This window comes from Perna viridis, chromosome 4, assembly GCF_037379345.1.
Source record: "Perna viridis isolate PV_CMFRI_1.1 ecotype Kerala chromosome 4, ASM3737934v1, whole genome shotgun sequence".
Classification (NCBI taxonomy): Eukaryota; Metazoa; Mollusca; class Bivalvia; order Mytilida; family Mytilidae; genus Perna; species Perna viridis.
Window position 1 is genome coordinate 5,899,594 of NC_142448.1, and position 18,104 is coordinate 5,917,697.

The 18,104-nt window shown below is 32.8% G+C and overlaps 1 protein-coding gene across 1 annotated transcript; it reads right to left on the reverse strand.

Annotated features, from left to right (window-relative positions):
- Positions 1-59: 59 nt before the first annotated feature.
- On the reverse strand, positions 60-15,172 carry LOC148618630 (uncharacterized). The gene is made up of 12 exons (XM_088577712.1): positions 14,881-15,172; positions 13,220-13,399; positions 10,359-10,499; positions 9,476-9,614; positions 9,052-9,254; positions 8,813-8,954; positions 8,398-8,415; positions 7,867-8,083; positions 7,036-7,175; positions 4,542-4,694; positions 1,435-1,607; positions 60-924 (listed from the first exon to the last, which is right to left on the reverse strand). The coding sequence occupies exons 1-12, from the start codon at positions 14,950-14,952 to the stop codon at positions 703-705; spliced, it is 1,800 nt and encodes a 599-aa protein (XP_088433838.1). The 5' UTR covers positions 14,953-15,172; the 3' UTR covers positions 60-702.
- Between the last annotated feature and the right edge of the window lie 2,932 nt (positions 15,173-18,104).

An 18,104-nucleotide genomic window follows, 5' to 3' on the forward strand; every position in this document is an offset into this window, starting at 1 on the left:
CACTGAATACACATGCCATATACACTGACCACGCGAAAATATGCATTTTATCATTTAAGGTGTACAAAATTGTATTCATTTTGCTTTGCAATGATTCTTCCTGTTAAATGAAGATTATTTAGGATTAATAAACAAGCATAACATATAAACAAACTTGAAACTGAAATGACATTTTAAATACTTTAAGGCACTTTTATTACAAAACCTGAACATGGAATCACGATCTAAACAGACTTGGTATTGATACTATGACAGAAATAAGAACATTGGTACAATTTGATAAAACATGATAAACGACGGAGCACTATTATTTTACACACGGAACATCACAACAAATATGGGATGCTTTTAAAATCTTTGGCAAAAAATCAAATTAACATTACCATCCCTTCTAACAAAGGGCTACACAACTAATCGATTTGATATTGTTCAATCAAAGATCACCTAGGTCAGTAGTTATGTACCCAACTCTAAGGACAAGGGATAACAGAGGCAACCTCAAAGACGCATGTTAATTCAGATAATGTAGCCCTTTGACAGTTGATGGCGTAGAACTATCTCGATAACAAAATCAATATGTTGCATATATTAATACACAAAAATAACCCGTATAAAAGGTTGTTTGTAAATGCATAATATTAAGTAAAAGTAAGTTTAAATAGCGTAAAACAAAACAAGATCAACATAAGAATCTGACATCCATCAGAAAATCGATGGCACCGTTCTGTTCCTATTTAACCACATATAAGAGACATTTGAGTCCGAATGATCCCTCATTGTCCTTGAGATCCAGTCTATGTAATGATGTATCTTCGTATAAATTCCCGGATATTGAGAGTTACCACACTCATAGCCGAATGAGACAATTCCAACCTGCACCCATTGATCACCTGACCGACATACAAGCGGTCCCCCCGAATCTCCCTGAAATAAGATCATGTCATCTTTTTAAATTTTAATTTTGACTTATGGTATACCATTGTCTGTCATTAATCAAATACTACAAGTTATACATGACTACATACTGAAAGGAATGCAAAAAAATAAAGCACGTGAACATATAAAAAACTCCATCAAAACATGGAGCGTGAAAAGATGTATAGGTACTGTTTATTCGGGTTTGAACTAAGACAACCACAAAGTCATGAATGTGGAAAATCCGAACTTTTTTAACTTGTAAATCCAATGTTTTATGAAAATAAGTTATACATCATTATCTACGTTGGAAGTTATTGTGATTGTGCCTTTTTAATGAAAAAAATCATGCTACAAATTTTAGATTGTTTTGCACAATACCAACGTTTTGCAACTGTCACCAAATTTCAATTGTAATTATTTCTCCGCTTGAAATACAGAAAACAAACTGAAATCTTCGCCTCTTAACCAAATAAAATATATATGATTTAAGTAATCATTAAAATTATATCAATATACCCAACAAGAATCGTTTCCATCTCCATCCGCTGTTGCACAAAGCACTGATGCTTCTATGGAAACAGCCGTTCTAGTTTGGTGATTATCAGGAAGTGAACGGTATCTTCGGTGACACTCATCGGACGGTAAAATAGGAATTCGTGCGTGGAGTGGAAGTTTTACTCCCTTTCCAACTGAAATACAGAAAGACACAATTCAGAAAAGGTCAATAATACCGGTTAGAAAACACAAACGTTTCTTAAATGACACAGTTGCTGTGTCATGCATATCAGCTTTTGAAATATAAAGGAAAGATCTTTCTTATGAGATGTACAAAGTGATTAAAAGGTATAGATACTTCAATCATTATCAAACTGTTCAGGCTTCTGGAACAGGGTTATGTTCCTACAAGATTCAATTTATCACAACAGAAATTTTATGGTCGTCATCATGAACTCGTTACGGTGTATCCATCTGTACCATGAGAACCATTTTGTTAATGTGTAAATGGTTGACTCTCCATACTTTTTAGTGGAGTCCAAGTTGCTCATTTACTTTCGTTTCTTTGTACGTATTATTTTGATTTTTTTATGTTCTTTGTTGTGTGTGTATGTGTTTATCCTGTCTCGTCTTTGTCCCTGAAAAACATTCTTTAGATTTTTGCTAAAATCTTGGTTCCCTTAATTACACTAAATTACTCTTTTATTCGGAGTCTGAATGATCATTTTACTTTAAGCTTTATGAGTGTTTTCTGCTGTAAGTTGTCTTCGCTTTTTTTGCTTCGTTTCCGTTCCCGTGCTTTCTGGGTTTTTTTAATTTGCTTTCACCTTGGTCACTTAGTAATCTGAATGCAAACCTGATATTGACCGCTTAACACCACAGCAAACTACACCCTTTAAAGAACAAAATACACAAACGAAAGGCGTCTTGAACTTATAAGGAAACAAATTTGTATTAAATCATGGGTCGTGAGAAAATACAAATGAATTAGAACATATGGTAAGTTGAAATGAAGTGAACTTTTCGTACTAAAGTGGATACCTATAAGGTGAATGTTGAAGTATCCCATGGAAAGAAGTGGGTGTAAATGTAATAATGAGTAAATTTTATGATGTGTTTGTTGTTTCAGTTCAATAAAGGGTGAAGCCCCATAAAACAAGTTTAACTCTACCAAAGATTTCATGTGGCTGTATACAGTCAGGTGATGGTGGTCATTTATATGTCTTTGTGTCAAAAGATTACTTTTTGGTTTGATTTTGAAATCTTTCTGTTACCGTAGATTTTTTTTGGAAGAACTTTTGGTGGTCTGTAAAAGTATTTACTTCTTTGTATATTTGGTAATATGCTACTGTATTTGTTGCGTTTCGATATATCCGTATTTTTCCATTAATCTTAACTATGAACGCCCGTACGGTGAGATGTATCTACTTTACACGAGTTACAAGACATGCAACAGGTCAGAGAAAACTGATAATACAGAAAGAAAAAACAGCGATAAAAAGGTTTCTGTAGGACAAATTCATATAAATTATTATAAAGCTACAAAAGATGACTTCCTTGTAAGAAAATTGGTGCATATCATAACATGTCAAGGCCTTAAAAAGAAGGAAAACTGAAGTGTCAAACGGTGGGCAAAAATCAAATGCAGGAACATAAAAAAGACACTAGAGCAAAATACAAATTCAGAAACTTAAAGCTGAGTTAACACGTAAAACAACACAAACACACTAAACCCAGAAGTGAAAATGTCAAGAAGGACAGGCAGTTCAGTTTCTGCTTTGTGTAAGTCAGACAGTTTTTACATGTTGGAAAACTAAGAGTCTACGGCAGTCATTCATATTATGATGACTAACGTAGATTATTTAAAACATAAGGCAGCAACCATTTGATCTCCTTGGGGGCTGTGGATTTTTTTCTGAAACAAACCTTTTTCCCTTGAGCGAAAATATGTTGTAATTTTTTCCAGGGCTAATAAAATCAAAAACTCGAGTCTTCAAAGTTGCTAATCGTCAAATATTCACTGTCACTGATTTGATTACTTTTCATCGTCCGAAATGGTACAAATGCGATATGCTCTAAAATCTGGTGACTTCCGCTAAAATCTTGGTTCCCTTCATACTGCGTACTCTTTCGTAACCGTTATGACTGAATGTTTTCATTCATCCGGAACAAGATTAAACAACTGGTAAAGACTATACATAGATATCGGTGTCCTGATAATGTATATATGACCTTTATATAATCAATTGTAACGAACGCCTGTGTTTGAATCGGAAACCGAGTAAAATTACATAAATTCAATGCTAACCACATTTTTATCTCGTATGAAGCTAGAACGGTAAACACGGGAGGGAGCTGTAGCATTACGTGGTGTATAACTACATATTTATGCAAATCATACGCGAATATTAAGTACTGAAATTACGAGAAGCGTCGCTAACAATATTAACAACTTAAAAAGGTTTTTTTCATCATCTATTGAGAACAATCTTTATTTTGTCATCTCACTTTTGCATAGCACCTTTCACGTAGACAGCATGAATCATTTTTCTTTAACTTTTTTCTCTCCAGTGATCAGTCAAATTATTTTTCCATATTATCCAGAAACAAACTCTTTTTAAAAAAATCCATACCCCCTCCAGAAAATCAAATGGTTGCTGCCTAAGCGATGACCTCAATCTCCTGTTCAAGTAGATTCATCGCAAGATGCTGAACCCTATCCACAATCATTCTGTCTGAACTATCTAGTCTCAATGCAAAACAGTTATTTACTCTAAATATTTTTGTCAAAATAAGACCCCTTAAAGAACAAAAAATTGCAAAACAAACACCACTGGCCTATAATATGTGATTAGAAAATTGGCATTAGAAGGAACACTTACAAAAATACATAAAAAGCAGAAAGAAACAAAACATGGGTGATATGTCGTTACCTTATTTTATTTGGTTCGCTAAATATGTATGTAGATCGTCTTTGTTTAATATCCATGTTTGTCTTCAGTTTAACGCATTTAATTTCTAGTATTGAAAGGGTTCATGATAGCAATCACATAATTTTCAATACAATTCAAAGACGTTTATATGAACTTAAATTGCATCATAACTTGTGGACTAAACATTCAACTTACTAAGTGTGTTTTGTCCCCATCCTGCAGCTACACAAGGCGTTCCTGGAGGAAAGGAGTCATATGTATCTAGACACACAATGTTCACATAATCACTAAGTATGGCTGGTGTTTTCAATTTCAATAAAGCAATGTCCTGCAGTATTGGTTTATCGACTGAAAAAAAATTAGAGCGTAAATATCAGTATAATAACAAAAATGAACATGAAAGAACATTTCAAAATCAAAGTGAAGAGACTGTTTGATTCATCCAGGCTCAGTGGTTTATTCGACCCAGAGAATCAACATATCTGAACGTCGCAGTTAGTATATACCGTGAAGACATACTTGACAGACGACAGAATCAATCTTTGAAAGACAGTGTTGAATAAATGCCAAAATTGAGAACATATTAACATTTTAAAACATTCTTTCGAATAGAGCCTTTTCTGAAACATTTGTCTGTAAGCCACCGATTTTCTATTTCGAAAATGCGATACGGTACTTTCCCTGTAGAAATAAAAAAAAAAGACGCCATATGAAAATTCCTCTTGAACACAGAATTTGTACAATGTGTACTACAAACTCTGTTGAAGACGAAACACATTTCCTAATTCGTTGTCCGAAATATGAAGCAGTCTGAAAGAAAAAAAAATGTTTGAAGCTATATCCAAACTTTATCGTAACATTGTTGGTCTTTCTGATGATGAATTTCTTTCTAATCATAAAGTTAGCAAACTCGTAGAAAATTTTGTAGCAGATTGCTCTCAAATCAGAGCTCAGACACAATGATGTGTCTATGTTTTTTAAGAATATTTCTTTTTTCATTTTATTTGATAATTTCCTGTTTGAAATCCGAGATAAATAGATCATTTAACATAACAATCTAAAGTTTCTTTATTATTGTTTCAATATAATGATAACAGTGCATCATATGTCTATTTGTCTGGCCGAAGATTTAAATATATACACATGTAATAATGTTATATTGATTCAGGTTGCACTTTAAATAACAATTCTTCTTCTTTTTCTTCTTCTATAGATAAATTATATTTGTATTTTTAAACTCTTTGAATTTTATCAAGTAATTCATGATTTTAACTCTACATACTTTCTGTGTATTAAGTCATTCTAACTTCCATTGATAAGCATCACAGATGATTATGTCACATTTAAAGCTTATAATAAATCATATTCAAAGTTCTGAACGATGTTTAGAACAATTAGTTGGATTTCATGAATTAATCGTATTTCTTGTAAGATGTGACCCTTTTCTCAAAGAGGGTCATCATAGAATTTTCATAATTAGGAATGCGGGGACGTAGTTAGAGCAAAATAAGGCGTACTTTGTTATGTCAGGGGCCTCATTTCTTATAGTTGTACTCTAAATGAGATGACCACACCTGATCTTATAAATAATCAAATAGGTAGATAATTATTTATAATATATCAACTTATATCAAAACCTTATGCATTTGACAATTCTACACTCAAAAAAACATAATATAGCACATATGTAAAATATCTGACAAACAGAATCTTGGTTCTTTAGGGACACGAATTATAGAAAATGTATACTTGTCTTGTTTCAAAACCTAAACAGAGTAATTTTGATACAGGTAATGGTTGATCTAACGGTTTCTCCGCTATTATTCACGGGACCTCTATAAACTCTGCCATAGCAGAATATGTTAAAAGCAGAGGACGCTTACCCTACCGGTGCACCTGGTCCATGCTCCCAGTTTTAGTGGAGTGCGAGTCAATCATTTGCTTTTGTTATTTTGTGTGTATTATTTTAGTTACTTTATGTTCTTTGTTGTGTATGTCTGTTTTCAATGTCTAGTCTTTGTCAGTAGATAACAATCTTTTGATTACCGCTAGAACCTTGGTTCCCTTGATTACTATTAATATACCTAGAATCTTGAATGAGGGTATCACCCCTCTTTTTGGACTTGGGATTTTGGTCATTTTTAGAGTGTACTTTAGACTAAAGCACAAAAGTCCATGGACTTAACATTTCAAAACAGTCGTACTTTGTACCTTTGCACTTTGGACATGAAATGTGAAGTAATTTTTAATTTTTGATTTGTTATTCTAACATTTTCCATTGTCTTTTCGAATTGTTTTACGTTCAAGGCACACAAAACCGAGGTTTTCGAGTTTTGTTTTATTTTAGTAATATTTTATTTGAGCTCATCAGTATATATTGAGATCAACTGAAATGGTAAATGAATCAGCACATTTACCAGTCTTTATGGTGCCTTCAGTTTTCAAACATACTGGTGTATGGAACTATTTCAATTAGTCGAGATAAAAGTAACATCAATCTAATTAAAATTAGCTCTTGATATTTGTCCACTAATTTTCTTTCCGCATTTTTAGTGGATATATTACAAGAGCTAGTTTTAATTAGGTTGAAGTAACATTTTCTAAAACGAAACAGGTTTTGGAAGGCAGTATAAAGGGCTAATTCGAAAGACATTGTCTATTCATTTGTGTAGATATTTAGTTTACTTACATTCAACACTAAATGCATTATGCTTTATTATATAATCGATTTGAAGTATTTGCTCGGTGCCATCGAATCCTGCTTGACTGTGTTCACCAACCATGACTTCCCAATTCATTGGATTAGAAGAACCACGGGCAACGCGTTCACTAAAACACAAATCAAATCACAAGTTTATTGCATTTACACATTTGAATAAATTACCTCATGTTCCACATACAGAACCATGTGTTGTCTAAGTATTTAAAATACATCGGTTACAGGGGAATAGGAAGATCGTGAGATTGCAAGCACTTAATTTCAATTTAAAAGGAGTTAAGTGTGCATTGGTGGTAATATTAAAAACTTATATGAAGCAATGATTATGATGAATGAGACAAAAATATTGCTTTATCAATTGTGTTACATCGTAGACTTGTAATTAATTTTATAGTCTATGGTTATACACTTTGTATGCCTTTCTTGAAATTAGCATTTAAGATCCCTCATATATGTACGATGTCTTAATCAGTAAACACGATACATGTATTTGTATAATATGAATTCACATATACTAGACACTTCACATAAGTATACTTGAAAATTAAGATGTATCAAAACTCTTAAAATATTATATCATATATGATATTTCATTTAAAAGTTAATTCAAGTTATCTTGTATATACCTATTCAGATATCTTACATATAAGAAATCTTTTCTATTTAAATAATATATATTTCAAATAATTTATAATATATCTTATATAATAAATAAGTATATGACCTACTTAATATGGTATAATGAGATATCTTAAACATTATAAACGGCTTGTCGTAAATGTTACTATTTAAATTACCTACTCAAAACAATGAGCAGCAGAGAGCACCCATTCAGGGTGTATCAGTGAGGCACCACAAAGATGTGGATATCCAGATTTATTTGAGAAAGAGTGGAATCCTAGAAAGTGTAGAGACACCAACCAAGGCCACTCTCCAGGGACGGAGTGTATTCCACCAATTACTCGCTTCTGGCGAATATCATGGTGATAACGTGATGTGCCACATCTTGATAATGGCTCTGAAATGTATGTTATAAGCGCCCTTAATATCAATTATTGAATTTGAAATCAGAAATCACGACATAAATATATATTTTTGCATTAAAGTTAAGTAAAAGAATTGTTGAAGGCATTGTAAATTGGCTGTAATTTTCATAATAGTTATTCTTTAAATACAAGAAATAATAGCTACAGAAAAAAGCTAAGAAATTCAGCGAACGGTGTGCTTTTTAATTCAAATCAACATATTGAATTATATGAGAACTAATCCTAAAGTACCAATATAACTGTCATCAGAGTTTATGTTGCTGTTGAGTATAAAACAGATACTTACCATCTCTAGGAAATATACCTGAAATGGTGAAACTATTAAAAGTATACTAATACGTCTCAATTATTTGTACACATCTATGTAGATGGAGGAGGCTTTCATTTGGCAGAGGATTATAAGAAACATAATTGGTGAACATGACGTTGATATCAATTAGATATTTTGGGCAAATCTTTCATGTAAATTATTATTCAGTGTTGTTCGTTTTATGCAGTTGTTTATCTTAGGTATTTAAGAGCCGTTTAAAAACAGAATAGTTTTGTACAGTTCCGACTGAAAGCAAGCTGGTTTTGTACACTACTTGCTATAATGAACACACATAAAGTAAATATTGAGAATTTCGAAGTCCATTGAAACACCCTTTTATTAATCTTCTTCTACAATCATTTTTTTTTTACTATTTTGAATGTTTACTTACGACAGCCACTGAGGTAGACATGGAAACCCGTGTGTTCTGTAATGTTGCCGCCTCCTGCTGTACTAACACGTACACACATGGATCTGATTGGATGAAGGCTGAGATCAACAACTATCTCATGGCCATAAAATGAGTGGAATATCTGAAAAATAACTTACTGTCATCTAGGACTATATTTAACAGAAACGCGAGAAAGTGAGGTACATTATTAAAATAAAGAAAACAAAAATCTTACTTACTTTTGGTCGACCATTTTCAGTAATAATTTTGTAGTCCGCACATGTTCGACTGTATGATATTGTATATCCATGATCGTTTATAAGGCCAGGTAATATAGATAATGCCATTATTATCTGTTCGGATTGGAATTTAGTTTCAAAATCGCCGGTCTGTCTATTGATGTACCACAGTGGGTGAATGTGTTCTGAACATTGTCGAGCAACTGGAATACAAATCAATGTGAGTATATATTGTTTGGACAAAGTACAAATGTAGGTATTTTCGACTGACAATTATTTTAACACGTTATATTTAACACAAAACACCTGAACTCGTGATTCAATAAAATTCTGTTGTTACACTGTGCTGAGTATTTTATAAAAAAAATGTTTTCAAGTCATTTAGTATAGGAACTAAGATTTTAACTAACTTTAATGCACTCACCACATCCATAGAGTTCTATCTGCATAGCAGTAGTAGCTCCGTGACGAGTGACTGGTATAATTCGTATACATTTAGCAGGAAATACATGATCAAAAAATATCATCGACAATGAATTGGCGTCAACATTTCCGGCAAATACCTAAAATTTAGATTATTTTAGGTATACGTATATGCAGTCCGAATTTCTTTTGACACTGCAACCCTCATCTTTTTTATTTGGATATTTATAACCCGACATATCAATAGGATTTCAGAGGAAATTTGGACTAATTTATAAGCATATAACCAGAATTCTACAGGCACAAGTTCAAAAATTTTCTAAATTCCAATTCCTAAGTATGACAATATTAGATTTCCTTATCTACTCCAAGAGAATTCAGAATCTTACTAAATGTCTTCTAGGTCTGCAGTGACACTATTCTGCATATTATTTCATTAAATTACTGAAGTCTAGAATAAGTTTGGAAATTATAAAATAACACGTTGTTAAAACCGATTATTCAAACAAATAACATGATTTGGCATTTAAATTTTTTTTTAATATTGTTTTGAACAGGTTTGGTTGTTATTGCATCAGTCGCTAAAATTTTGATATAAAATTATGCTAGGTTTTACGGTAGAGGTTGGGGTGTAATTTGATAGTTCAATAAAATGTTACTAAAATGTTTTTTTTTAAATGAAATAAATGTAGCAGAAAACAATTATTACAGAAATGTGACACTTACCATCAACTACTTTAAGCTGAAAATTCCTGGATCTGCGACATATAAAGTGTCGAATTTTTAAAGAGTAGTAGAAATCTTGTAGTCTTTCTGTTTCTAACGCCCTTTCAGTTATTTCAGACTGAGTACAAAATTGATATAAAAATGACTGTAGATCTTACCATATACTGTTTATCTGCCAATGGAATGAATATATCACAATCTAAACTGTAAGTCACATAAAGGGAGGTAACCCAGAGTGAATGTTTAATATCTCCTTGAATAGAAAGACCGGAAACTAGCATAGGTTCTAACATGGAAACCTGAAAATTACAGAATTGATAAATGTACGGAGTCTTAGCCTTTTAATAATTTGAATGACGTCAGATGTTTACCTTTTATGTTCGAGAAAAAGTTTCATAGTAGAAATACGTATTCAACCGAATACACGCGAAAGAATCAGACAATGGATGGCACATCATAATTCTCATATGGTCTTTTTGCCTCACTTACAACACTGTTAATTGATGGTTATTTCTGGAGGTTATCAGGTGTAAATACATGGTTATAAAATAAATAAAATCTTTGCGTTTTTTTCCTTTATTTTCCACACCTTATATACATTTTGTCCGATTCTTAGACAGAGAAGTACTATAAATCGTGGACTCATCTTTATGTACCACACCTTATACACATTTTGTCCGATTCTTAGACAAAGAAGTACTTTACATCGTGGACTCATTTACAACATATTGTGTTTTTCTTGTAAATGACCTTTAGGAACAAACTAACATATTCGTATTCTAAAAGGAATTCACGTGTTCTGCGATTCCAAGCGTGGATCCAAGGACGGGAACCCCCCCCCCAACTAACCTGAGATCCAGTAACCGCCCCTGGATTCACATAAGTTTTTTTTCATAATATATATGTATATGTATGTATACATTTCTGTCTCCCAAAACGTCAATCTCCACAAGTTTTGATTTATACAGATATCACATGACCATCTCATTACGTCAGACGCAAGTACAACGTCTACTAAATACCTTGAAAATTAACACGTAGATGAAGACAATTACTTGTCATATAATAATGAGATATAATCAGCGTTGACACTGGAGGTCAATACACTAATCACTGTAAATGTTTGTGTTACATCAAAACAGACAGTCATAGTCAGTCACTAAAAAAAATAACATATTCATAACCCAAGTATAAGCAAGGTATTTGTTTTTAGTTCAAAATTAAATGTTTATATAAAAACAGATGCTATTTAAACTACGAAGTCAATCAGAATAATAACATTCATTCTGATTGACTATATATAATAATAATAATAACACTTTAATTGTTATTATCAATATTATTGTCATTATTGCTTAAATGTGCAACATTCACAAATCAGTGCACGTACACCTGGCAACCAGTACTTTGGCTGTATTATTATTGTTGTAGGGTTTGTATTGTCTTTTGGACGGAGTGTACCACGAGATATACCAAAATGTTTATTATTCCTCTAACTCCTCTTAATTGCAACGGAGGGTTAGTTCTTCTTTTAAATGTCGATCAATTAAATTGATTAATTTAAATGTCAGGACTATCAATTTTAGAGTCTCTTTAATTCTGAAGTGTGCATAAAATAAAATTAGTTTTCTTTATAACAATACATCATCCAAGACGATAAATGCATTAATGATATGTCTATTATTATTTAAGTGCAATGTATAACTATTGTCGACTGCACATGTAAAGAAACAGCAAAAAATAATTAGTATTTAAATGATATCATCAATCAGCTTAAAATGGAAAATACTAAAAGTTAATTGCTTCATACTTCATATGGACAACACTTCAATGTGATAAATAGGTGTGAATCATCTAAATAAAAAATCATAAGCTTGAGGAACAACTAAAGTTTTTACATGTCGAGTTGTCTTTTTAAATGTTTGCATGTAAATGATATAACCATGTGATTATAGGTTATTCAGATTAGCTTTAGGTCAATCATGTGTTGACAAAGTAACCTGTGATCCCTACAAACCTACAGCATCGGCCTACACAACCAGGCAGATATTATATGTCATTATATCTTAATAAAAAAAAACCAAGACTGGCATATACTTGAGTATTTTTGAACAATTTGCAAAAAAACACACAATGAAATTTTTAATTGTCAGTTTTGAAGATCTAAATAAGGCAGAGTGTGTCAAACAAACTGCTCTAGTCACAAAGCTCGTGTAAAAAACTGTAATTATTAAAGTTTTATCACACATTTTTATAGCCCTTGACGTCTTATTGACGTAAAATAACCAACCGTTAAATATGACTGAAAATAACTACGAACAAACGATTAGTCAGAGACACTTGCTTTTTATTAATAAATAACACTATGTATAAATACGTTTTCGCTGATATTATAACTTATTCCTTTTCGTCTCTCAAGTACGAAATGACAGAAAAAAAATATATTTGTATTTACGCTAAGCCAGTGTTAAGAAAAAAAGTACAACAGAACTGAGAAAAAAATTGATACTGGCTTAATGAACTAAAGAACTGTACATGTTTTTTGTCTTTGTTTTGGTTATTTTGAAATGTCTGTTTTATACATGACCCTGTTAACTTAGTGAGAATGCCAATTTCTTAGACTCAAATTATATATATAGAGAAGGGTCTGAAAAATTCCCAACGATGTTAGAACTGTCAGATTTGCGAAGCAAATTTTTTGGTCGTTCCCTCCGCGGGACTCGAACTCGTACCGCTGTGACATCTATGGCAACACCGCCTGCACTAAGTCCAGCGCCCTAGGCCACTCGGCCAGCTAGGCTCTCTCTCTCTCTCTCTCTCTCTCTCTCTCTCTATATATATATATATATATATGAAAGAGGCAACGGAGTACTCCTCAGATATTCCCTGTACTGAGATTTATTTGCCGCATGTTCGTATTAGAGGCTATAACCGCTCTTTGTGGTTATTCAATTGTGTTATAAATAAGTTTGAAATCTTATGCATTTTGGCAACAGTTTCTCTGTAAATATAGTCTTACCTGAACAAATGTGTTGCTGCCTAAACCTGAAGCATACCACACAGTTGGGCTGTGCAGTCTGACGTTAGTGGCGTTGCCTTCTGTAGCACTAATAGCATGTCTCACTAGGTGGCGTTCTGATAGGTAAGTTAAACCCAAAGGTTTCTGACAGGAGGTATCTTTTCTGTGACTGTGGAACAACTAAATTGAGGATTTTCAAGTTCAAATAAAGTAAAGTTATTACTTATTTTCTAACGCTCGAATTCGAAAAGTATATTTGTTCATTGTGACAATGTTCGTATGAGACTATTAAATGAATAGAAATGTACTTATTTCAAACGATGCAATTCTTCTTATATTATGAAGCAAGTTTCAAGTGTGTATCACAAGTAAGGTTGTACCAGAGTGGTTTATAGATATAATTAAGTCGTTGCATTTTGCATTTTACTCTTACAATGTGACGGGTTGGAATTATGTTCCTTTATACCCCAACGACACCAGGTCGGAAAATAGCTTGCCACATTACTCTAGCTTTGCTGTATCTGTACATGAGACTTGCTGTGTTTGTTTCTCTGGTCTAAATATGGCAAATACTTTCCTTGCTGGTACGTTTGCACACACACACACACACTGTTAGAGAGTGGCATAATAAAAAACATAGGGGTAGAGGGGTGGAACAAAAGTTCGTGGAAAATAACGGTAATTATTTATTTCAAAACTCCGGTATTTCTTAGTGATGTCAACTGTGCTTTTAAATCCTTTGATAAGTTTAAATGCATGTATTTGCGCAACAAGTTTCAAGTTTATCATTTCTAATTTTATCAATATACACGGTTTGAGTAGACCAGTCAAGTACCGTTGAAAAGACAGAAGTGTAACAAAAATTAGTTTTCTGAATATGTATCGTAAGGTCAATATCAAAACAGCGAAATTGTTTTTTCTTTTTTTTAATAACATGACAAAAATAACTAGCGAGTAGTGTCATTTCTACAACACTGCTCACACTATTACATCTATAATCCGGAAAGTATGTAATTAATGGAGTAAAAGGACTTTTTTTACCGACTTTGCTATGATTACTAGGGCAAAGAGGAGCAAGATATTTTTTAACGATAACACCCGTGACGGCATTGCTTTACTTCAGAAGCGCAATTATTACCAACTTTAAGTTTTGCTATATGTTCCCTATTCAATTAAGCCGTATATATTTGTTCATTGCGTATTATTTTTCTCTTTTTTCATTTGTTTTGTTTGTATTTTTGTATCCGCTAAACTAGTAGCTGTAAATGGAGAGTCGTTTTTAATGTTCACGTGGCAGAATATATACATCAATAGTACTTTTTATGCATTTTTTTCATTTATCCCCCTTGGTTTCATGCGAATAATCGTGAAAGTTTTAACACTTCCATGATACAATGGGCTTATTGTAGCAAAAACACGCAATTTAAGCAGTTTGTGTTTCCGTTGTGAAATTCAACATACATTTTATGATTATAGCTTCGTCCTATCCGGCTTTACATGGAAAAAGAAATATTTTTAGAACACGAGGTTATTAGTAAATCATGAAGAATTACATAATGCCTGTCCATAAAAAATGGCTAAAGGGCATAATCACAAAACAATTACAAGAAATATATTAGGTCTTTATAGATAAATTATCATTAATAATGGAAATATCTTACCTTTGAAAATGGAAAAGAATTAATCCGAACAAAGATCAGTACCAAAATTAAAATAGGAAAGAAATTTCCCATTATCGTGTAAAACTAAGAAACCGTTCCTCCATTACTATAATGGAGGTTCACAGGCAACACAGAACATACATAGCAAGGTTTTTCTTGTTCTGATCTGTTCATTAATTGATAATACATGGGAATAATGGATCACTGTGGATCCTACAATGTTGTACAGGTTGTAATCCCGCGGGCTATACACAACGTTACTGCTATCGTACTGCAATCCCTATTGGTTAGTCTGAAGTGCATCCGAATGTCCTTGGAGATGATTTACAGTAAAGAAATTCGCGGTAAAAATCGTTGTTAGAAGATACTTCCGCAAAAAAAATGACAGGGCTCCTCAAGTTTTTTTTTACCTTTTAAATTTCAGTTACAAGAATTCTTTGATGTGGTGATGCAAACTTATCAGTCGTTGAAAAGACAAAAATGTCTATTTTACCACTGACAATTAAAATGCATGTATAACACAGAATCTTTGAACTCGTCATGTATAAGTAAAAGACAGCTTTATTTATAGAGTGAATTGAACCTGGTGATATGTTGACTTTCAGAATTAATGTTTAAAATATTGAAATGATTTTAAAATAAAATCATCATAATAAATCAAATTCGCGATTGTGTCGAAAGCGCGTCTTGATCACAGCAGGGAGTACATATTGTAATAAAAAGTCCCTGATCACAGGAAACTCAAAATCCCCCCAAAAGGGTGTTTATGTAAAGATTATTTTCAATTGCAGGTTAGATTATGGAGGACAAACTTCAGGTTGGTTTATGTGTTATATCCCATGATTCGCGGTTCAATCAGTGAATCATTTATAACCCACAATAAAACCTACAATTGAAAATAATTATTAAAAAAAAGAAAAAAAAAACAAAAACAAAAAAAACAAAAAAAAACAGAAAACCAAAATAAAAAATAAATCACAGTATATTGTTTTTGTAATATGAAATAAACATTGGTAATATTGTTAGCGACTTCTAGCACACGTTATATCAATACTGTACCTTCGTATACGATTTGCATACTTTTACATTACCACACCACTTATTGTTGCAGATAGATGTCATAGAACCGTCATTTCTAGCTTCATACGAGATCAAAATGTTACTCTTAAATACCATACACATGCTCTCTTCGTGTGTTTATACGTGTATGAGAGCGGGAAGTTTATATCAAAAGATGAAATGAAAAATGAGCATTGAACTTTCTGTTATTTAGCTGAGAAACGCCTAGTGTTCCAATTGTTTTGATTGATAAACATTCAGGTCATCACAGTTACGAAGTAACCAGATTTTATAGCATATCACAAGTTCGCTTGAGTTCGTACCATTTCGGATTCACTCGAAGTTTTCCGATCTTAACCGATTGACAAACTGTTGCAAATTTTAATGTTCAAAAGCTTTATTCAAAGACTCCAATGAGCTTTTAAATCGACACAACATAGTTCTCAAATGTCCAGTATTATCTAGTATTGTAGGAATGTACGATCTTAACAGTGTAAAATGAAAAAAAAAAACATGAATGTGTATACCTTGCATAGTCTTCCTTAAATCGACTTAGAATCTTCAAGTTTCAGTTCACTAAAATTGGTGATTTTTTAAATTCTGAACCAAGTCTATACAGTATCTCTACGCAAGGGGTGTATAGTAAAATGATATAATCACTGATTGATTGGGAGTTAAGTAGAGCATTGAACTCGTCTGGATGTTGAAATTAGCCCGAACTCAGTGGCATAGAATATTTGACGACTATGAAGACTTCGGTCTTTGATTTTTAAAGCGACTGTCAACGGCAATCGGAACATCAATCGGCATTTTCCGAAAAAAAAAACAAACTAACAAAAATCAAAAACGGAAAGGCCGAGTGATGTTCCATGCTTTAGTGTTTTTGGGATACCCAATTTGAAGTTCTTCCGTAGTTAGCGATGTGGCTAAAATACCATGCTCGATAAAGCTGGAATGAATATTTTGATTTTTGTGAAATTGTGATCATTTATGAACGAATGACACAAACCAAGCATGCTAACCATGAATGGTAAATAAGTTGGTAACATACAACTGAAGACATATGGCGTTTAAGTGTCAGTCCCTGTAAGAATCAGGCATTAGGTGAAAGGTGGTATGAAAAAAAAACCATCTTTTTGATAGTGTAATATGACTATTAGCACCATTAGAATCAAAGAAAACAGACAAGATTTGCCATATCATGCTGGACCATTGAGTTACGAATTCATTGAAATACACCGAAAATTAACATTTCAAGGGCAAATAACTCTGTGAAAAACCACATTTTTCTAAGATTCTAATGAAAAATTTCTGCGCAAAGCATTTGATGCAGAGATCAAATAATGTACTTTTCAAATAAGGAAAGTATCCTTCAGTGATATTACATTGTCAGATCGGTGGGGTTTTGACATGCGTGGTTCTGATTTTTCCTATTTTGCCTGATTCTTACAAACACTTACACTTAAAGTCTGTCCATGAACAGTATAGGACGTTTGATTAAGGAAGATATATCTGGACTACAGGGAGTCGGATTTTTTATGAGCTAGCTAACAGAAGAAAAACCAGCAGGAATTAGCCCATATTCTGACCTCAAGCCAATCAGCGGACATCTCCAATCTACCGCGTACCTGCCAATATTTTAATACAGATGGTTCTATTATAGGATTAAACACACAGGCACTTGGGACCAGAATTTTTTTTTTAATTTTCCTAAAAAATATCATTAAATCATTTTGTTTCCATATTTGAGTTATTATGCGTGTTCTCTGACATGTCCGCTTGCTATTTTTTGCTGTTTATACTATGCCTAGTTTTCATACATATACTTCTCTAACTCTTGAACTATGCTTTTTGGGGACAGAATTTTGTTGTGCCTGAGCATGATATATTGGGCTTAGTCAAAAATATATTCAAAAAGTAAAGGTTAGAGAAGTATGTAGATTTTAATGACATTTTTGAGGAAAATTTAAAAAAAATCCTGGTCCCAAGTGCTTGTGAATAGACCCTTTTCAGGTAGTTTGATGAGCATGCTCAATACACACTTACGCGAGGTAGGGCTGGGGTAGAACAAAAGAATTTTCCTCGGGGAAGTATATATTGAGCATGCCCAACGCATGCTCATTGACTATCCAACAGTTAGCACACAAGGGTCTATTAATCAATGT